At 41.3% G+C, this 23,288-nt stretch overlaps 1 protein-coding gene across 2 annotated transcripts in view; it reads left to right on the forward strand.

The window, feature by feature from the left end:
- The window catches only part of SLC24A3 (solute carrier family 24 member 3), a 226,470-nt gene that overhangs the window by 51,770 nt on the left and 151,412 nt on the right, over nucleotides 1-23,288 (forward strand). For both annotated transcript variants that reach the window (XM_078392558.1, XM_072998426.2), the window contains exon 2: nucleotides 5,274-5,411. In XM_078392558.1, coding sequence (XP_078248684.1) covers nucleotides 5,274-5,411 — 138 coding nt within the window. The remainder of the gene's footprint in view (nucleotides 1-5,273; nucleotides 5,412-23,288) is intronic.

Below are 23,288 nucleotides of genomic sequence, written 5' to 3' on the forward strand. Positions count from 1 at the left end.
TGGCTCCTCACTAAGCAGCAAGCAGAGACCTGCCACAAAATGACATGAAGTTGAGTAAGGTTCTCCAGCTGGATTGTACTTTTGCCTTTGAGAAAGGCTCTTACAGTTGCTAACTGCACTGTTGGCATGGTTATGGCAAAAACTCTGATTGTTGTGCTCAAACCACTCCTAAAAGTAATTGTTTTTGTACTGGTTCATGTTTGAAGGAAATCTGTTAACCATGTTTCTTACATAGTGAAGTAATTGTCCTTTTCTATGACTGGTATAACCTTCCAATTCCAGTGTATTGTCTACCTGGAGAATATGATAAGTGAAGAAGTTAAATTGGGGTTCTGGGTTGATTTTACTGTTAAAATCTGGAATGGATTAAGAATGGTTGTGGCACTTTAAAATATTCCAGATTTTCAGTCATTCTGCTCTTTGAAAGTGTGACAGCTCGGAAGCTGAAGCCTTAGAAAAGTTTTGGTGGCTGTTGCCCAATCAGGAACAGCTGGCCAGAATCACATGATTCTGATTTCTTTACTTTGCTATTAGTAGGCTCAATGGCTTTGTGTATTAATACTGAAGTACAAAGCCAGCGAGAACCACTGAAGACAACACGTAGTCTAGCCTGTTGCTTTTACTAAGCCTTCTGCATAAGTTAGTCCTTGGCTTTGAATATACACTTGGACAATATGTCCAATGTATTTCAGGTGGAAAAGACAGCATTAGATAACTTCATATCCTTTTTTAAATACCTCTCGGCCTATCATACAATGCTATTGTTACTTAAGTGCAGCCAGCTTGTGCTGTCAACTGCCCAATCCTGTGGCCAGGCACTTAAATGCAGTTCTGTAATGAAGATTGAGTACCATCAAGCCGGGACAGTTTACTTAAGATGAAGATGTCCATTCCCTATTAAATGCCAACTGCTTGTTTTAATCATTAGTCAGGCATGACAAATTAGTTGGGCTATGTTACAACTATTTTTTCTTCTTCTTACTAACTTTGCTCACGAATTTTTTAAACAGCAGCTGATACACATAGAAATTTGGCAGATAATGAATGTTATGTGTTGTGGAAAAGGGGATGTGTGAGATTTCTCGACAGAGGTTGTTTTTAAATGCACAGGCACAGCAGGGCCTGTTAAAAGGTAACTATCCTGACAGTGAATCCTTGCACCTGTTAAAAACAAATCGTTGCTTTACCTACCATGTTGTATAGGGAGCCCGTGTGGCCAGACCTGTCCAGCAGCTCTCTTGCTGGTTATGTTATCCCCCCCTCCCTGGCATCTGCCAAGAGAAAGCCCAATGGAAAGGAGGAGCTGTAATGTATTTAACTAAAGGAAAAAAAGAAGAGGTTTTTTTGAATATATTTTTTTTATTTTTGGTAATGGAAACTTGGCGGTCAGGCTCCCCTCATTGCTGAAAGGGCCGAGCCTTTCAGCAAAGGCTGTACGCTATACAATGGGCACCCTGCTGTTCTCTCAGTGCTTGCAGCCTTGCCAGATGTTACTGGCGTATGAGCATGCACTCCCTGCTTAATCAGAGCAACATGCAAGTTTCCAGGATGCCAAAAAAGAAAAGAAAAGAAATCACCCTTGGAGAAATGCCATGTGTTTGTACTGAGGCTGGCAGCCCAGAATTTTCCTTACAGCACCTAGTCTGAAGCAAAGTAGAGACTTAAGACAGTGCCTAAGTCATAATAGCTCATCTCTGTGCACACTACGTAAATTACTCATGTCTCAGACCTGCCTCTCCAAAATTGAAGAACACTTTTCTTCAACCCTCAAATATACTGTGTATTGATAGTACCCATCTTTGCATGGATGGAAATCATGGCCACAACTAGGATGGGGAACTGGAACTTTGTCCCAGAGATCCAACATTTAGAGGGCACCAGTTAATCAGCTCACTGATGAGTGTCAGACCGCTTCACTTCCTCCTTTTCTGGAAGCATAAACTTTTCCTTTCTTTCAGGGGGAATAACTTTCTCCTCCTTTTCTGTAGTAAAGACACCTTCCCATTCCCCTGGGCAGCATGGATGGGATATACAGTGGTGCCTCGCAAGATGATTGCCTTGCGGGACGATTAATCCACAAGACAATGGTTTTTTGCGATTGCTGTTGCACTTTGCAAAACGGTTTTTCCTATGGGCGATTTTCGCTAGATGATGTTTGGGTCTGTGCTTTGCAAGACGGTGTTTTTTTTTTTTTTTAAAAGACCTATGCTTTGCAAGATGTTCCCCATTGGAATGCATTAAATAGATTTCACTGCATTCCAATGGGGAACCGCGTTTCGCAAGACTATGTTTTTGCAAGACAGTGATTTTCGCGGAACGGATTAACATCGTCTTGCAAGGCACCACTGTAGTACCAAAATTGGTAGTTAGCCTGTGGTGGAGAATCACTTATAACTTGCTACAAAAAAACTTCCGCACTAACTTAGGCAGCTGTAAGGCTTGGACATGCTGTTCTTGCCCTTTTGGGGCGATTACTGGGATCTTTAGCTATACGTGTATGTGTTGTTATAGTATACTTCTGGAGCCTTCTGAGAGATGGTCCTGCTCACCTCATCCTGTGAAGTTTCTATCCTAGATCTTTCCCTTCGACTTTTAACCTCCTGTGTTCAGACTGAAGTGATTGCAGAACTATGTGCTGGTTAAAGCTTCAAACACAGCAGCACATTTAAAGGGATGACAATTGCTTGTTGTATTTTGAAAATGGAGTAACCCCTTAGGTCTACAACTTAACATAGGCTACTTTTAAGATGCAAAGTTTCTAGAGTCTGGAAGGTATGGCTCAGGCAGACAGCCAGATATTCTCTTTTGCCATTACAGCTAGGTATTTGTAAAAACTGCCTTGGCTGGGTTAAGGCAAGTTTTGTTTTGTCCAGCGTTGTGCTTCCAGTCAGATGTCTCTGGAAGACTTCTAATGATCTTTGCTTTAGTCCGTTTCTATAGCTATTTGTTTTGTTTAAATTCTCTTTGCAATTCCAAGCTCACTTGATGCTAGAAGGAAAACAGAACCCACAAAATGTTGCTGTTTGAGTGAGGAAAGGCCTTGTAGCATAGTAACAGAGCACATCCATGGTTCGATCCTAAGCGTATGCAGTTAGAAGGACTGAAAGAAGCAGTGTTGAAATGGAGCTTTACTGAGATTTAGGAAGCGACAGTCAGTCAGAAGGGACAGTACTGGGCTAGTATTGTCTGGCTCGTTTCAAATTAACACTGATTTTTCTTTAGTGATTTTTACCAATTTTTTCATCTTTCCTAACTTGATATGCTTCTACATTGCAGCCACTGCTATCATTGACTGTTTTGTAGTAGTTTATGGCCTACATTGTTTAGGGTTCCCTGCAAAACAGTGTTTGCTTGGGCTTAGCCAAGAGTTCAGTCTGCTCTCCTTTGTGTGCCTCCTTGCCTTGACCTCATCTCCAGCTCTTACCTAGGAGAATGCAGGAACATAGGAAAAGTTATGCTGGACAAGACCAAAGCCCTACCTATTCCTACAGTCTAATCACACAATGGCCAGTTAGTTGTCTGCGAGGAGCCTGTTAGAATGACATGAGTTGTCTTCCAGCTGTTAATACACAACAGCAGACTTTATTTGAGGTAATATTTAACCATTCTGACTAGCAGTCCTGTCTTCCCTGAATTTATCCAGTCCCTTTCAAAATCCACCCATGTGGCTACCACTACATCCTGTGGCAATGAATTCCAGAAATTAACTATACCCTGTTTGAAAGATCGTCTTCTATTATCTGCCCTGGAACTTCCATCAATCAACCTCAATGTATATGTGGACTTGGGATGTTTTCCTTCTGTATGTATCACTTTATACATGCTTACATTGAATCTTATTTGCCATTCTTTATCCCTGTAATTCTGATTTTAAAAAATCACTTTAGAACACTTCCCAAACTTTTCTGTTGTGTCTGCTCTGGATAGTTTGCTACTGTATTGTTAGCAAGCATGGGCATCTTACTAGTTATTCCTGATTCCACATTATTGATGGACAGGTGTGATATAGTGGTTACCGTATTGGAATTGGTACTTTGATCAAGATTCTGGGTGACATTCAGCCAGCTATTCTCTCTTATCCTGACTTACCCCTGTGAGCAACTAGCAGGAAGGAGATCTGGAAATTCACCATATTATGCCTACTTTAGTGAATCTAAACATATCTTCCTAGCTACCAGTTTCTGTCTCCTCTGCTTGTTTTATTCATACATGTTGCAGAATCCACTTTTCCAACAGAAGGGTGCTTCCAAACTACACTTGTTATCATGGCCTGAGACTGCCGTTTACAGAAGTTTGCAGGGGATACTGATGTCTTCAGTTTGTAGCGCTCTTATGTTTTCCCTTTGTCCCTTCTGTTTTTTTTTTGGGGGGGGGGTTGGTTTTTTTTTTTAACCAGAGAAAACCTGTTAAGGAAAAAAATATATAGAATAGCTGCATGAGGCCTCTTAATTGTGAGCAGTTGGAACCAAAGAAGCATCCGGGATTCATTTGCTTAAAAAGAAATTGAATGTTGCAAGATAACCAAGATATAGCAACATTTTGGTTCTTTCTGTACAAATACCATAGGCATAAACCCATCAGCAGTCATTCTGCCAGCAACATAAATCATTGCAGGATTTGTTAGCAAGAGATCATGCTTTGGATCAAGAAAGACCAATAGCTAGTATCCTTCCTGCCTTTCAGAGCATGGCCCTGTTGCATTTTTTATCATTGCTGCTAATATTATTTGCTCTTTTCAAAGCTATATTTAGATTGCATTTCATCATGTTTCCTATATGCCTCCCACCTGATCCTCCCAACAACCCTGTGAGGTCAGTCAAGCTGAAAAAGAGAGTGAATGGCTCAAGATCACACACTGAGTTTCACAGCTCAGAACTTGGACCTTCCAAGGTTGCCAGTCAAACACTCTAGCCACTGTCCAACAGCCCCTACTTTGACTATTTTTCACAACAGATTTGCATGGGTATCTTCATACTTTTATAATGTAATGTTTGTAATAGAAGGGTCTAGATGCATACAGGCAATAATTTGTATGGTTACTGTAAAATCACAAGTAGGAAATCTTTAACCTGGTGTCATGGGCCTGTAATGGCCATTCCATTCTTCCCTCATCCTTTTCCCTTTGACTTGTCTTCTTGCACCATGTGACTGTAGCCACAGAGCACAATGTGGTGGTAAAACCTGTTACCCACTTCACTGTAGGAAGTTGGTGCTGGCTGCCTTCCTCCCAGTCTCCTAAATAAAAACATTTATTCCATTCTTTTTTCTCTTAGTTTATGACGTTCTGAACTCTGCTTTGGAGACTAGTGGCACATGGATTGGACGAAGGCTGCTACAGGAAGCTGAAGAGAATGTCACGGATGACCCTGAAGAAACCAGACATCTCTATCTCAAAAACTGCACTGAACCAGGTAGGGTTGTCTTCTTGTCCCTTCTCTTGTTCTAAGTTGTTGGTTAAGCTAAAGTGTTCTAGAGTTGCTGGGTACAGGCTCTTCTGCATTTTTGTTCCTTTTTTTAGATTTGTCATTATATTGTCTTGGATGCATTTAAAATATGATAAATCCATCTCAGTATGAGCTCAAGAAGATGAGGCTGGCCGAATCTCAGCAGGTTTCACAGCTGTGTGTAGTGAAGTGGAGTGTCTCAGAATATGAAGCAGTTTTTTGACTGAAAGTATGCAAAAATATTACACAGGTGACCTTGAGTTTTTATTATATGAAAATGTGATGTGAATATTCAGATGGTAAGATTGAAAAAAGTAAATTTTGAGCAGAGGGCTTGATTGTGGTTTATTTTCTTGTTTTCCAAATCTATTTTGGGGCTTTTTTTAAAAAGGGGGGGCATTTTTCTGTGGTTTTAATTTAAGTTCTCATGGCTGTGATGTGCAGAATTATCAGAGCCACTCTTCTGCATGAAACTTGATGTTAGGATTCTTCCCCCACCTCTTTTTTTTTAAATATGTATAGTCATGAATCATGTTTGCTGTGCCTGAAGTCAAATTATGACAGGGAAATAAAAGGTCAGGACTTAAATTGATGTTATTTTTCTAAAAGAAAAATAGATGTCCCTTCTTGCCAGAGAAGCAGCAAAGGCTTTTTCTGCAGGATTATAAAGGTTAAGGGCTCAGGGGAAGTCTTGTTAAGTATGGTGCATATTCTAGCGTGGCACATCTTATTTCTTTTTAAATCCCTAATAACATCGCTGAGTCAGTTGGATGACCAATTCTATTTTTTTGCACCCCCAGAGTTCTTCTGCTTCCTCTCATGGTTATGAGCTTTTGAAAATATGATAATTTGTGACATACACAGAAAGGCAACGATTTTCTGTTTGAATTATGAATCTTTTGATTTCCTTGAAGTATAAGAAATACTATACTATAGTTATTGTAAAAGAAAATTGAATTTGCCTCACTAATCCATTTTATGGTGGCCTGTGTGAGAGCCAGTGTGGTGTAGTGCGTAGAGTGTTGGCTATGACACAGGTGATCTGGGTTCAAATGGACCATGGAATATCACTTGGAGCTAAACATGGCAAACCACTTTGTGAACATTTCACTTTTCTCAAAAGCTCTACTAAACACACCATAAATTAGAATTGACTTGATGGCATGTAACAGAAATATGATGTAAACAAGTGGCATAATATGTTTATTTGTTTAACACTTGTCATCCTGTTATTCCTAAACAAGCCCAAAGTAGTTCTCTGGATGTCACTGCTTAAATGAACCATGTTTCTGAAAAGCACTGGATTGTACTTTTAAACATGATCTTCTTTCTGCTTAGCTCAGAGTTTGGAAATTTGATCCAAAAGTTGTAGACAGAATCTCCAAGCCAGCATCGCCCTAAACCTCTTGTACTACCTCTTGAAGAATATGGCACGAAGATTGTTGCTTTAACAGTATGCTGACTGCACTATGAATTCTCTTTCCAAATGGGCCTTTAACATGGATTTCTATTCCCATTATTGATTTCTCTCACTACTTTTCCCTCATAATATCCTAGAATGAAATAGTGCTGTATTGGTATAGAAAAATCAAATGAAAAATAATATTGGGGATCATGAATAAAGGTCTATGTCTGAAGAATAGGAAGTTATATTAAGGGGCAATTAAGGGAGGTTAATCACCAGTAATCCTCAAGCCATGTTCAATAGGAAGCACTAGAACAGGATGAACCTGAAAGCAGGAAGTTTTTGATTGATATTGGAAGATATCTTATTTATTTATTTATTTATTTAAATAAACGGTCTGAAACTCAACATCAAAAAACTAAAATCATGGCCACTGGTCCCATCACCTCCTGGGAAATAGAAGGGGACGATATGGAGGCAGTGTCAGATTTTATCTTCCTGGGCTCCATGATCACTGCAGATGGAGACAGCAGCCACAAAATTAAAAGACGCCTGCTTCTTGGGAGGAAAGCGATGACAAATCTTGACAGCATCTTAAAAAGCAGAGACATTACCTTGCCAATGAAAGTCCAAATAGTCAAAGCTATGGTTTTTCCTGTTGTGATGTATGGAAGTGAGAGCTGGACCATAAAGAAAGCAGACCGCCAAAGAATTGATGCCTTTGAATTGTGGTGCTGGAGGAGGCTCTTGAGAATCCCCTGGACTGCAAGGAGAACAAACCCTTCAATTCTAAAGGAAATCAAGCCTGAGTGCTCACTGGAAGGACAGATCCTGAAGCTGAGGCTCCAGTACTTTGGCCATCTCATGAGAAGAGAAGACTCCTTGGAAAAGACCTTGATGTTAGGAAAGTGCGACGGCAAGAGGAGAAGGGGACGACCGAGGATGAGATGGCTGGACAGTGTCTGCGAAGCAACCAACATGAATTTGACACAACTCCGGGAGGCAGTGGAAGATAGGAGGGCCTGGCGTGCTCTGGTCCATGGGGTCATGAAGAGTCGGACACGACTAAACGACTAAACGAACGAACGAACAAATGATTTATTCATTCATTCATTCATTCATTCATTCATTCATACATACATACATACATACATACATACATACATACATACATACATACATACATACATACATACATACATACATACATACATACATACATACATACATACATACATACATACATACATACCCCACACCATCTGGCGACCAGGGCACTCTGGGCGGCTAACAACAAGAAATAGGACAATATCAAAACACTATAAAATAAAATAATACATACATTCAAACAAATATAATAACAGCAGGATAAATTAAAGCAGATGGCAATGAAAATGTTAAAAAGGATAATGAAAAGCATGGCAAAAGGATGGTTAAAGTGGGGGGGACGGAGATCTAAAAAACCTAATGCTCAGGGAAAGCCTGGTGGAAGAGACAGGTATTCAGTGCTCATTTGAACCCATCCAGTGAGGGCGCCAGGCGGTTCTCCATGGGCAGATTGTTTCACAGGCAGGGGACGACCGCCGAGAAGGCCCAGTTTCTTGTTCTTTCTCTCTGGGTCTCCTTCGGGGTCAAGGCCCTCAACCACCCTGCCTGTGAAGAATGGTTATTATGGACAGATTGTGCTGGGAGCAGGCGTTCTGATAGGTACCGAGGTCCTAAAGCAGGAGTCAGGGAACTTTTTTACCTTTTACACTCCCAAAAATTTATATACGCTGACATTACCTCCTTGATTTGAAAGGAAGGAAACAATACACTATTTTAGCTGTTCCACTGAAAATAATGACATGCCCCAAAACTGCAAATGCAACTATATAATATGTTGGCTTTCTACTCTGGCCTTACCTCAGAGACAAGAGTCTGTGTGTGTCTATAGCAAGTCAACAAAAATTTTGCTATTGAAAACCAAGTGGACTATCAAAGGAAGGCCTTGGAGTGGAATGGAACGCAAAACCAAGCCACCTTAGAATGGTCCCCATGCTGGCAAAATGCCCACCCTGTTGAACCTGCTGCCTGCTTGAGTCTGTGGCTTCTCAGAACACCACACCAAATGACAAGCACATTTACCTTCTCTGCAAGACCGGCGGAAGGTCAAGGTGGAGTCCATTTTTTTTCTTAATCTTGATCAGGGCATCAAGAACCATCGGTCCGGCAGCCCTGCAGCAGGAGGGGGAGAGGAAGAAAAGCGCAGCTGGTGAAGGCCCCTGTGCTCTGGCTTCTCCAAGCCAAGGGCGAGAGAAAGAGAGCTGAGGAGGACAAGGGTCCTACTTCCTCCGCTGCTGTGGCAGCTCCTCCTATTCCTCCATCTCTTCCTGGTAACCAGTGAACCAATTCAGCTGTGTTCTTAGCTGAATACAGCTGACTTCCATCTTAACGTTATTAAAAAGTCATGGATCAAAGTATTGTTAAATAATAATAATAATAATGTGCTCTATTAAGTGTTTCACAGAATCTTTGTTTAAATACAGTGCAACAGAAGCACCTTCAAGACAGATTTATTTCAGTATTTTGTGGATGACAACCCAGTTCCTCAGATTCATGGAGTACAATATTAGCCACAGTTTCATATACAGTATACATTATATCTCATTATGGGAGAGAAAACAAATGAAAGGAGACATTCAGAAGATTACATCTTTGAAAATTGTATTAACACATTTTCTGGCTGGCTGTGGCAGAAGCAGTTCCATAGCAGTGCAATGAAAGGCTCTTATTTGGAAGCAGCCTATGATCATGAGAAAAGGTGGTCCTTATGCAAAAAGTAAAGCCATATGAGATCTGGCACCCTGTAAGAAATCCAGTAAGATTGCTGTCTGTGTGGATTTTGAAGTGGTTACCACTAAACAGAGCTGGATAACAAGACCAGACAACTGAAGTATTGATAATATATTCTAAAACCAGGAAAACATTTTGCTCTGGAATTTTTTAAAAAAAAAACCATAGTAATGGTTAAATATCTGCAGATTACTTAGCTGACAGCATGGTTTTGCCAACAGTAAAATCCACAACAAGGCAGTGGGAGTTTTGTTTGCCAGCTCATCCCTGTAATTAACATTTGCAATTGCTTCCCGGCTGTGGCCGTCATATGGGAAGGATTATTATTTTTTTCCAAAGGAGTGTATGTTCTGATAAGTATCTGCTTTCTCCTTGAGATTTTAACATTTTATTTTATAGTACAAATTGGAAAAAAAATTCACACTGTTGCTTTTTTGTTGCTACACGACCCTCTAATTTTTTTAGTTACCCTTCTGAGATATTTATGGATAGACTTGTTCCTCTTCTTGTTATTCTTCTCTTGCCAGAGGTTGGATGTCATCATAGCTATAATTTTGATGCTGAAGGTTCCAGTAGTTTGCCAGCCTCAGAGCTGGGAAGCTTGGGAATGCAGTGACCTTCTTTCAAATTTATTGTTATGTTAGATTGCTGGAGTACACTTGGTCCTGGGGGCTCCGTGGGATAACTGGCCAAGCTAAAGTTAACGTGGCCAAGGCAGAAGTGACATTCCACTCTTAGCCTGTCCATGAATAAGCAGGGGTGTGCCTCGCCCTGCAAGAACCAACGCTTAAGCTACTCCTGGTGGCACTGCTGTGCAAAACACTTCCATGCACGTCTGGAGGGGAGGGCTGTAAAATGTTCTCCAACACTGAACTGAACAGAACAGAGAAGAAAACAAAGGTGAAGACAATACTGATAATGACACCACGGGCATAACTATGGTAGGGCAGCCGTCTTGCTCTTCCAAAATTGACTCAGTGCATTCTAGAACTGGGACCAGAGACCCGGAAACATGTGAGTGAGTAGGTAGAGTCCTGGCATTTCCCTCTAGTAAGGAACTGACAACGATTTGAGTTCCTGGAGATTATAGGCTCAGCCATCTAGCACTTTCTGAGGTGGTTGAGAGTGTGTCAGTTCTCTGCCTTTCACAGTGTTGTTTACCCTCTGTGTGGTATTTCCCTGAAAGTCGTTGGGTGGTGCAGTTACCTGCACCACTTGGAACTACATTCTTTCCAGGAACCTGGTAAAGCTTGTTTAAACCTGTTCTTTATTAGTGGCACGTTGTAGAGAAAGTTTTTTGGGGGGAAACTGCTAAGAGTTTCTTTTCTCTTGAAAGTACCATTGCTCAATCTTTCCTCTGAAGTGAACTCACTCATTGAGTTGGCTTAGGCAAGTCAACCCCTTGTTAGCTCTCTATCTGTATTATTGAGATATTTCCTACTTTACGGAATTGTTGTATACTGCAAATATGAAGTGCTTTTGTTCTTCTTTAATAGCAGTAGAATTCTCTACTTGGGCTCGAGTCTCAGGTCTAATTGGCGCTAACAACCAGACTTAGCCTAAAGTGATGACCTTCTGAAGGTACAAGATTTCACCCTTGGGTTTGCATGCAGCAGGACACCGCGCCTCTCTGAAAGATACGGACAGATGCAATGGCAAGGATTTTGTGAAGGGTGAACAAACAGAAACATAGGCATGTAGGTTGGACTTGGTCCAAGTTTCAATGAAAATGTGCTGTGAAATTTATATGAGAAGAATGGGGGAGACTTTTAGCTGAAATAATTAAGCACTCTTCCACATCTGTCTTCCAGTTTTATATAAGACATTGGATGGTTGACACTGTTTGATTTATAAATAGCAAAGGCGAGAGAGGGCCTTCTTTGAAATCCTTCCTTGCATGATTTATTGCAGATTGCTGGAAGTGATTTTGCTTTCTCCCATTTTTGCTTCTCACTGTCAGAAATCTTTTAGATGCTGCTCGGCTTAAGTGAAGTTGCACTGGTGATTAGGAAGTAGCAGCAAGTAAATCCTGCTTGTTCACCTGCAATTATGTTCACCTTAAATCGCTTGGCAACCTTCATGTAAGTTCAGAGTCAAGTTCAGGGTCAAATGAAATTGGGGCTGTTGCAACATGCATCATATAGTGTATCACCATTCATCTGGAATGTTTACAGGGATCCCACATCCTGACTTGCCTTCAGACAGTTCTGAAAGTGTGAAGTAAGGGCAAGAATATATATAGACAGCAAGAACAGAGGTAATGTGCTATCACTCAGTATAACACATGGAAATCATTGGGAGAGAATTCCCACATGGACCTGAGAGGGACGACAAATGCACCACTTCAGTTTTTTTCATCTGAATCCAGCGTTCGTTATAAAAATATATACTGAATTGGTGGTTTCCTTCTGAAACTGAGGAACTGTGTCATCCTTAAGCTTTGCCCAGCCCCTGCCTGTCTCCAGTGAATTTTGGCTAAAATATACATATTAAAAGTACATCTGTGTACTATACCAATTTTTGCAATGCCCCCCATTAAAAATGGCAGCAGTAAAACAATAACAAAAACACAGTACCCTTTTTAATACTCTAGGGATTTGAGAGGTGGTGACAGCAGATGTTTTAATCCTCTCAGCTGTGTTTTCTCCACTACAGTCACAGCTATGTTCACAATTTGCTGAATAATTTCCTCCCTAGAGGCTTCTGGAAAATATGTGTGTTTGTCTGGAGAACAGAGGTGGTGCTATGAAACTATCTTTGCTACTGTCCTCAAAAGGTTAATATTCATCTTTTCCAGAGCTTAGAAGCATTGCTGAAGGGCATGCTAGGTGAGAACTGTGGTCTAGAAAGCAGCACTTCCAAGCTGTCCTCACCATTAGTGTTATGCTGGTGCATTATTCTTGAAGTGTTTGTACTGAAACAAGACAAGGCTACAATGTTCAAACCTCAGAGTCTCCTCACCAAGCCTCAGGAACAGCTCTCCTCAACTGAGTTTCTAATTCAGGTTGCAGGGCCCTGAATAAGAGTGGAAGGACCCAATGTGCATCTAGAAAAATTCTAGATCTTCTTCCATTTGGAGAGTTTGTGAGGTATTACAGCCATAAATGAACACTTAGAGGATCTCTCTGTGTGCGCGCATGTGCATGTGTGCATGCATGGATTCATGCATGCATGTGCATGAGCTCATCCTTCAGCAACCGTGACTGACTTAATGCAGTAAGAAAACCACAGCCAAGGGATTGGTGTGATGGCTGCTGTCGTCGTTAAGCTGTCTGAACATGGTCTTTGAAATGAGAAGGGAAGGCCAGTTTGTGTGGGGTAGTGAGGCTAGCCTTGCTTCACTCTGAGTCAGCTCTGTGCACAATGCATTATGCTTGCTCACTGTAGTGTCACAAAGATGGTCCTGAGGCAGGCAAGCTCTTGCAACACACAGCTTTCAAGGCAAGTTATCCTGTGCTCTGTTTTTGATAAACGTACTCAGGCATTCTGAGAAGGAAGCAAGGCAAGGAAGGATAGTGGTGTCAACTGCTGCTGGGTGGTTTCCCCTCTACAGGCAGCTTTACTTTCTATACCAGATATCTAGTGGGAGAAATGGTGGAGTGTTCAAGAAGAAATGCCAAGTCATGAATCAGCAGTCCCAGTTCAACTGTCACTTCTTCCATAAACTTCTGAGGCACACCATGGCCTTGGCTACTGACTTCAGTGTTAGTATGATGTTACTGGCCTGTGATAAAGGATTATTACAGGGTTACAAGAGAACAGAGGGATACAAAGACATTCATACAAGGGAAATCTCCTGTTCTTTCTCTCCATCTGTACCTGCCTACACTCTTGAACGAATGCTAGGGACAAAATGATTGGGGATGCTGAGTGAAGGGAGAATTGCACATGATTAGATGTGCCTCTCTCTAAATGTTCCCTTTCTAAGCATCTCCCCATGGCCAATCCCAGATAGCTCGGGAGGACTCCCAAGGACCTTTTAAGGCAAGAGGAGGAAGTGACAGGAAATCCTCCTCTATGAACTATTCTGTTCCCCTTGACTCCAAGCCTTAGTGTGTGTCTTCCTGGAGCATTCCAATTCAAAGTGTGATTATTCCTTCAAGCAAATATGCCATGCATGTGAAGACATGTCCACTTAAATTGCCTTCATGCCTGGCAGCCCAACCCCAGGCATACTGGCAAAGGAGCCCCACTTAGTCCCTGGGGACTTTCTCCCAATACAGAAGAGGCCATACGCTTGGGCTCCAGAAAGAGGGAGGCTATCAATTGCTTTGTCAAGAAATTTGTTTTCGTTCTGTGGAACATTGCACATATTTTTAAGAAGTATAATTACAATGCACCTCAAAGTGACATTGTAGATGCTTGTCAGAATAATGGATTCCTGAAACAAAAGGGAACAGGCTAGGCACTTCTAAAATTTTTCATCTCAATTTAGTTGAAATGTGTGGCCTCAGGACAGTGATTCTTAAATGAATAAATTTTGTAATTTACTTCCAAACAATTAGAGAGATCATGAAGATAACAAATGAAGAAAATGAGAGCTATTCCTATAAGCAACAGTGACAACTGCAGGATCTGATTGAATGTTATATTATTTTTTTTATAATATATAATGTGTACAAATTAACAGTATTAAGAGGAAGCCAACAACATAAAACCATTAGACTGGATCCAGATTAACTAACTGATTGTGTTCCATTCCCATGGAAATCAGTGGGATATTAAGTACGATTAAGATCCACTGATTCCAGTGGGATCAAAGCACGAATAAGTGCAAAGTGGCTAATTTGGCACAGATGTATGACTAGACTGGGGAGAAATTGGAGCAATTCAGGTTGCATTTTAAAGGCTCTTATATTCAGTGCAATCTATTTTGTCTTGCACTTGAGTGATTCTTCTATTCACATGGGCGATGTTTCTTCTCCTATCAGAAGGATACAGACAGCATTTCTTGGTTCTAGTTTTTTTCACTGAAGGCATAACTCGATGCCAAGAGCACTTTTCATTATCTTAGGGCACAACTAGATGGGGGAATTTGGAGTGATCCAGGTTGCATTTAAAAGGTGCAGTCTGTTTTATCTCACACTTTAGTGATCCTTCCATTCACATAGGAGACATTTTTTCCTCATGAGAGGGATCCAGACAGCACTTTAGAACACTCCAATATCTCCCCCTTGTGATTATTGATGCCCCACCCTTTCCCTTTCACTACAGGCAGCAGTAATTTCACTTTTTTGTTGTTGTTTAATTTAGTAAGTGGCATAGTACTACAGCCTATCATGGATACTTTCTTATATCTGCAATAGTGCTGCATCACATAGGAGAATATTTTAAAAATTGAGAGAAATGGAAAATAGAGGAGAGGGTTTCTCCACTACCCTTTCTATTTTCTCAACCCACTGCATATGTCACAGGGTTCACACCAAAAAGAACACCACCCGCAGCTCTGTTCATTAGCAAATTATGCAACTACATAGACTGCAGAATGGTATATAACCAGGAGTGCTCCCAATTTACACCAAATAAACGGCAGACCTAGCACTATGTCAGAAAGGAGTGGAACATCTCTTAAAAGGGGCGAGATGTATAGCTGCTACTTAAAACACATGTGGTCACCAGAAAATAGGACAAACTGCACCGAAAGCAAAACAAATAATGAGCTATATGCTTGTCTGATTCTCCTCTCAGTAAAAACAGTCCTTTATGCAAGAACATGCTGGCAGTGTCCTTACAGCTTGAAGAGCACCCCTCTGAAGGTGCTTTTGACATCAAAGGTGTTTCCAGTTCTGAAGCAGCCAGAAGTGAATGGACTGTTCCCAAATCTTCAGTCCTGCTGTAAGGTTTGCAGTTTTGAACATCCCACTGGCTTTTGATAAAAGGAAAATGCCAGGCGGGAGGAGTGAGGAATATATCTACACTGTTATGCATCTGAGGGAAGTGGACCATAATCTTTGAAACCCTCAATCTGAAATAACGGTGTGATCACACAGGGAAATAAAACACAATTTGGATTGCTTGTGGTGCAGTCTGGCATGACCTATTTCCAAGTGATCACACAATGTGTAGGGAAATGCACTCCAGCCTGACCCCAATCTGTGTCCAAGCTTGGACCTTTTTGGTCCAGCTGTAGGGCTTCTACTTTTTGGGTCCAGGCTGGAGTGATTCCCCAACAGACAGAAGGGTTGCTTTAAAGGAGATAACTCCTGTTGAAACCCCCTTTTTTCAGTGAGATTAGGCATGTGACTTTGCAGCCATCTGATCATACCCTAAATCTGCTAGTCCTCAGTGGGCCTCAAAATTCTTTATTTTGTTATGCTGAAACAAACTAATGGCACTGTGTTTCTTAAAAACTACTTTGTATGTCCTGTTCCTGCTGATGGACCATAAAATGCACAGAAGGAAGGGTAACACTTTTTATAGCATAATACTAGCTTGCCAGGATGGCTGAGGACCAGATGAACCAAATCCAAATCTCTCCCAGTTGAGGGCTGTTGGACATTATTTAGGAGTAGCCTTGCCTTGGCCTAACTTTGTGCTTACACCATGGCTGTGACCCAGCACCAGAGAAACAGAGAAACAGAGAATCATAGAATAGTGAAGTTGGAAGGGGGCTGTAAGGCTATCAAGTCCAACCCCTCTGTTCGATGCAGAAGTACAAATCACAGGATATCTGCCAGGTGGTTGTTTAAGTTTCTCTTGAATGCCTCCAGTGTTGGAGCACTCACCACCTCTCGAGGTAACTGGTTCCACTGTCATACTGCTCTAACAGTTAGGAAGTTTTTCCTGACATTCAACCAAAATCTGGCTTCCTGTAACTCGAGCAAATTGTTGCGTGCCCTGCAGTCTGAGATGATTGAGAACAGATCCCGCACCTCCTCTTTATGACAGCCTTTCAGGTATTTGAAAAGTGCTATCGTATCACCCCTCAGTCATATTTTCTCAAGGCTAAATATGCCCCATTCTTTCAGTCTTTCCTCAAAGGGCTTGGTTTTCAGCCCCCAGATCATCCTTGTCGCCCTCCTCTGAACTTGTTCCAGTTTGTCAGCATCCTTCTTGGTATGGTGTCCTGAACTGGAGACAATACTCAAGGTGAAGCCTAACCAGTGCTGAATAGGGGGAACTTGCTTCTGCCGTCACTCAACTGCTCCCTCGCTCTACACTTTCTTTGCCTCCTCTGTTTTGGTGAGGGGAGGAGGTTCTATTAATTACAGGCAACAAAACAGATATCTTTGCTGGCAGATCTCTCAGATCACCCATCTAAAGGAGCTTCCACCAACACAAGAGTGTTTCTGCAAGTTATAGAGAAAGCCAAAGACAGCATGCCTTTGACTTAAGGTTCTATTGTTTAAAAACAAGCAAACAAAGAATAAACTTAATTGACTGATTCTTGATTGATTATCGGCTTAAAGGGTTCCTTGCACAAAAGTCTCTCCATCCAATTGTTCTGAAACTTACAGACTTGATCTGTAAGATGTGACTGTACATGAAAATGTGACGATCCCATTCAGCCAGAGTACAGTACTTCTAACTTACAGCCATTTGTCAGCTTCTTCATCATAGTCAATGTGGAAATATCTGATCCAAAGTGCTTCGGATCCAAAAGGAAGAGAGATTTTGGCCCATAGTGTCAATTTGAGCAAGGATGTGAAGACAAAGAAAGCAGACAGCTTTTTGCCCCTGGAGTGTTACAAATCATGGTCATGTGTCCTATGAAATACACAGTGCACAGCAACATACAGTCGTGGGATTTGCCTCAGTGATAACTGAACTGATGTCATTGACTTGCACCAGCCAAAATGTCAGAATATATAAAGTCATCTCTTACTGTAGACCTGGGTTCCTGTCCCCTGGGCAACAGATTGTGATTTTTCTTGAAGATATATGCTTGGTGCTGTAGCTCTTTAAGTTGTGATGTTGAAATCAATGGTGAAAAATCCCACTTCCCTGTTTCATGGACAGCTGTTACTCCATCTGTTAGCCTTTTATTAATAAACCCAGCTCTCAAGGTAGTTTGGCGCAATGTTACCTGAAAAAGATGTCATTGGAGCAAACAGCACTGTACCAAGTTTGCAGAAAACTAATTTGTTCCTTTTTCAGTTTCCTTGTTGAATATTTTATATTCGTATAAATTTTTAATCAACTTTAGAATTCCTCTTTTCATCTCCTGAATAATTTTTTGAAGACGTTTTGCCACTACCATTTCCCTCATCATGTCATATGCCTTTTATAACGATTAGGTCGTATTCTTCTTGACAAAGCTATTTGTTTTATTTCTGTTTGGAGAATGCCCAGACCTTGGCCCTAGACTCACACGTTAGTCCCAACTAGAGTATTTCCATTGAATCAGTGCGACTTACATAAGCATTCACCTAATGATTCTTACTCCTTTCATGAGTTTACTTTAGTTAGGATTGACAATGGGATTTTGTTTGGGCACAATACATAATAATGAAATAGCAAGTATTATTTCTCTGTTTCGCTTCCATTTTATAATTCAGAAATCCTTAACATCCTGAAACCTTATTGTCCTGTGTTTCACAAGTTCCATTGACATTTTCAGACTTCTTAAACTTCAGAAGGAGAGTGAATTGAGAGAGAGAGAAGAGGGAGAGATAGAGTATGTATGTGTGTGTGTGGAGGGAGGAGTAGTTATGAAGAACAGAAAGAAATGGCCCAGCCAAATGAAACTAGGATTCTTGCTTCTTTGTATTGTTGATAGTACATAAATGCTTGTCCCATGGGATTCAGGAGCCTTTTCTACAGTCTGACACTCAGATGCACATATGAGGCTGTTTAGGCATGCTGACTTCCCCTTCTCAGGGGATCAGACTAGAAGTGGCCTTAGTTAATTGTATGAATGCAACATTGGGATGGGGGTGATCATGAGGAAGAAAATTTAACATTTTTTCCCTGCCAAGATCCCAACAAAAATTGCCTCCCCAAAACTGCTGTTTGTATTTGAAGGCAAGCTCCCACCAAAAAAAGAGAGTGTTTATTATATTTATGAAATTAAATCCATACATTTCATTTATAAAATTAAATCCAGTCTGACCATTATGAAATCTTGCTAGACACATGCAGATTCCTCCATCGCTGAAGAGAATAAGAATGCCTACTCATGTTAAAACTGAAAGTAAATGATTGCATAATTACTTTGCATAACTAATCACTGCCAAAAAGAATATAGATAACATATTATAAACTATATATAGCTCAGTCTTGCATTAGTCCTTCTAGGACTACGCTTGTTGAACGTCCTAGTGACCTATTGAAATTTGCAACCCAACCTCACCTATTAAGACCAGTGACTGAATTTAGGTCACACATTAGGCCCATTAGGAAGAAATCGAGATGGCGACGGACAATATTGCTAATTATAGGCCCGTCACAATGTTTCTTTCCTTAGCAAGGTAGTTGAGAGGGTGGTGGCCGATCAGTTGCAGGCTCTTCTGGATGAAACCAATGCCCTTGATCCATTCCAGTCGGGCTTCAGGCTGCACCACAGCACAGAAACGGCATTTGTCACCCTGTTTGATGACCTATTGAGAGTGGCTGACAGGGGCAAAATGTCCCTGCTGGTCATCCTCGATATCTCAACCACCTTTGATACCGTCGACCACGGTATCTTCCTGGGGAGGCTTTCCGTGTTGGGAATTGGTGGCCTGGCTTTTGCCTGACTCCGTTACCTCTTGGAGAACTGTCCTCAGCGAGTTCAGCTTGGAAAGAGTTTCTTGGCCACATGGAGCCTCAATTGTGGGGTTCTGTAGGGTCAATTACCTCTCTACTGCTATTTAACATCTATATGAGGCTGCTGGGTGGGGTCATCAGGGGATGTGGGGCTTCGTGTCATCAGTACGCTGATGATACTCAGCTCTACATCTCCTTTTTTCCAACAACAGTGGATGTTGTTTCATCCCTTGAGCGCTGCCTGGAGGCCGTTCAGCAATGGATGCAGGTGAATGGACCGAGGTTGAATCTGGGCAAGACGGAGGTCCTTCGGGTGGATGTCGCAGACATCAGTGGTTGGGAAACTCCCTTTCCTTTGGGGGGTGACTCTTACCACCAAGAGTTAGGTTCATAGTTTGTGTGTACATCTGGACCCGGCGCTCACCATGGAGACCCAGGTATCGTCAGTGGTCCATTCTGCAGACTTCCGTCTACGGCATATTGCCCAGCTGCGTCCCTATCTTGATGTTGGGGCACTCACCACTTTGTTCCATGTGCTCGTAATCTCAAGATTAGACTACTGTAATGCGCTCTATGTGGGGCTGCCTTTGAGACTGATGCAGAAACTTCAAATGGTGCAGCATGCCGCGGCCAGACTTCTTACTGGGGTGAAAAAGTACCACCATATTTCCCCCACTTTGACTGCCTTGCATTGGCTGCCCATTCATTTCTGCATTGATTTCAAAGTTCTTACAATTACATATAAAGCCCTAAATGGTTTAGGACCTCAATATCTGGCAGAGCGCCTTCTCCCACCCAGTTCTGCCAGAGTCACTTGTTCCAGCCAGGCTGGGTGACTGAGGGACCTAATGCTGAGGGAGGTCTGGAAGGAAAGAACGAGGAACCGGGCCTTCTCGGCAGTGGCCCCACGCCTTTGGAACAACTCGCTACTGGAGGTCCGCCTAGCTCCCTCTCTGGGTTTTTTCAGGAACAAACTTAAAACCTGGCTATTTGGGCAGGCTTTCCCTCCTGCCATATCTTAATTTCTTATACATTTGCCATCTTGGATTTATAATATATGTTTTTGGATTTATTGTTTTTAAATTTGTAAACCACCCAGAGTAGACCTTTAATCTAGATGGGCGGGATAGAAATCAAATAAATAAATGAATGAATGAATGAATGAATGAATGAATGAATGAATGAATGAATGAATGAATGAATGAATGAATGAATTCGCTACAGATAGCATATCATTAGATGCAGGAATTCCTGAACTTCTTAACGTTTTCTTTCACACCTGTTGCTTGTGAATCAGCTTGCTTTGTTTTTTAAGGCAAACATGGACTTCCTTTGTGAGCATGATTCTTCAGACATAAAGTTTTGCTAAAGTCATACCCTGGATTGTTAATAAGACTCCAGGTTCAAATTACTTGCTTTCTGTACGTACATACAGAAGTTTGATCCTTATTGACCATCAATTATGATTCAACTTCTTAACAGTATTTTTTATTTTTTATGTGCATTGGGTCAGGATATGTTGCCACCTGCTACCAGATGAATAATTAGCATCAATAGAGCACTTTTTGCAGAGTATCCAGAGCATTTCATAGACTCTACAGCAGTTGTACAACAGAAATCAAGACTGTAGTTATAGTTTATAATTTTGAAGCATTCTCCTATGTGAGACACTGGTTAACCACATCAACAAAAGTGGCAAGTTAGAAACATACCCTGAGGCCATACGCAGCCCCATGTGACCAGATGAAATGTTGAGAAAACCATATGACATGTTCAATTGCTCTGCAGTTTACAGTTGCAGTTGACTGATTGACAATATTTTTAGGCTGCATTCCACAACACAGAAATGACATCACACAGCTGTAAAAGACAATGACAATAACAAACCAAGCACACATGCCCCAAATACCAACATTCAATGAATATGTGCAGCTAAAAACTGTAAATGGTCTATTAAAACACTTTAAAACTACCACCACCACCAAAGACATCATAACAATTTTCATTCTCATTAGCATTTACTTTGACAGTTTTGTTCCAGTCTTGCAACAATAAAAATACACATAAATATTTTCCCACTGGAACAAGCTTCCTTCCTCTTCCCTCTGGAACTAACTTCCTACAGAGGTTTGCCAGGCACCATCCCTCTTTTGTTTTTAGGAAGCAAATTAAGATCGAATTACATAAAGCTGCGTTCTACCAATTGTCTATATTATCCTGAGCTGTTCAGATGGGTTTTAATTTGTGTATTTTTTTTTAATTTAAAGGTGATTTTTAGGTACTGACTGGGTTTATCGTATTTTATTGCATTTTTGTGTTACTGTATAGTGCTTTTATGGTTTTAGTGTATATTGTGAATCGCCCAAAGAGTGCCAACCCTAGTGGACCAGTATAAAGAAATGCAAATAAATAAATAAATTTAAAATGTAAATAGGAGGATGTGGTACTTAAGGCTTTTCTTCAAGTGACCAGATACCAGTTATTTTACTGTGACCTTAACAAAGGCACCCTCCTCATCCTACTTGCTTTGTAGACCTGAGATGGAAAATATCTGGAGAAGTCCCAAGTCACTAAGTTTAAAGATTGGAGGCCTAGTTGAATTCTCTTGTCTGACTCCAAAGGCTCTCAAAATTGTGAGTGAAAAACACATATTTAAAAAAAGAAACAAAATTATAATAAAATAACAGCAGAAATGATTTTGGTAGTGACTCCTCCTAGAGCCTAGGTATTAAGCATCTCCTAGTGAGTGGAGCTAATGACAAAAAAGGCCATTCAATGTTGTGCTCTGTTAGACTCAAATGGATGTTCTACCTTAGGGTATTTCTTGACACAGCTGAGGTGGCTTTTGGGATAATTATTTCATATAGGTGTTTTCTACAGCAGAAATGTCATGTGCTTGGAAGTAATAGGTAGTGGTTTGTGTGTATTTAGATATCCATGCACAGGAAAACACCTCTGTTTGGGAAAGACAGACGTGTGTGCACGTATATGTTGCTTTCACTCTTAAAGCATTTGTTTCTGAAAGTGCCATTACAAGTGGTATTTTCAGAAGAAAATGATATGAATAACCCCAAGGACTTCAAATGGGTCTTTGCAAACCAGGCAGTCAACCTCTTTGGGGCAAATTATGTCCATCATCATCACTCTTAAACTTTTTCCCCCAGTTAATTTCTCCTCTGAGTTGTATTTTCCACTAGAGCTTTCTTTATGGTCCAGCTCTCGCTTCCATACATCACTACAGGAAAAACCAAAGCTTCAACTATGCGGACTTTTGTTGGCAAAGTGATGTCTCTGCTTTTTAAGATGCTGTTGAGGTTTGTCATCGCTTTCCTCCCAAGAAGCAGGCGTCTTTTAATTTCATGGCTGCTGTCACCATCTGCAGTGATCATGGAGCCCAAGAAAGTAAAAGCTGTCACTGCCTCCATGTCTTCCCCTTCTGTTTGCAGGAGGTGGTGGGACCAGTGTCCATGATCTTAGTTTTTTTTGATGTTGAGCTGAGATGGTTGGACAGTGTCATCGAAGCGACCAGCATGAATTTGACCCAACTCCAGGAGGCAGTGGAAGACAGGAGGGCCTGGCATGCTATGGTCCATGGGGTCACGAAGAGTCGGACATGACTAAACGACTAAACAATAGCAACAACAATGATGCACTGCCTGCCTCCAGGCTGAACGCTCAGATGTCAAGGTTTCCCATTTGTTGAGGTCCATTTCTAAGGCCCTCAGATCCCACTTGCAGATATCCTTGTATCACAGTTGTGGTTTCCCTCTGGGGTGCTTTCCCTGCACTAATTCTCCATACAGGAGATCTTTTGGAATCCAACCATCAGCCATTCTCATGACATGGCCAAGCCAACGTAGACGTCACTGTTTCAGTAAAGTATATGTGCTAAAAATTCCATCTTGTTCTAGGACTGC

The sequence above is a fragment of the Pogona vitticeps genome, chromosome 4 (genome assembly GCF_051106095.1).
Source record: "Pogona vitticeps strain Pit_001003342236 chromosome 4, PviZW2.1, whole genome shotgun sequence".
In the NCBI taxonomy this organism is placed as follows: Eukaryota; Metazoa; Chordata; class Lepidosauria; order Squamata; family Agamidae; genus Pogona; species Pogona vitticeps.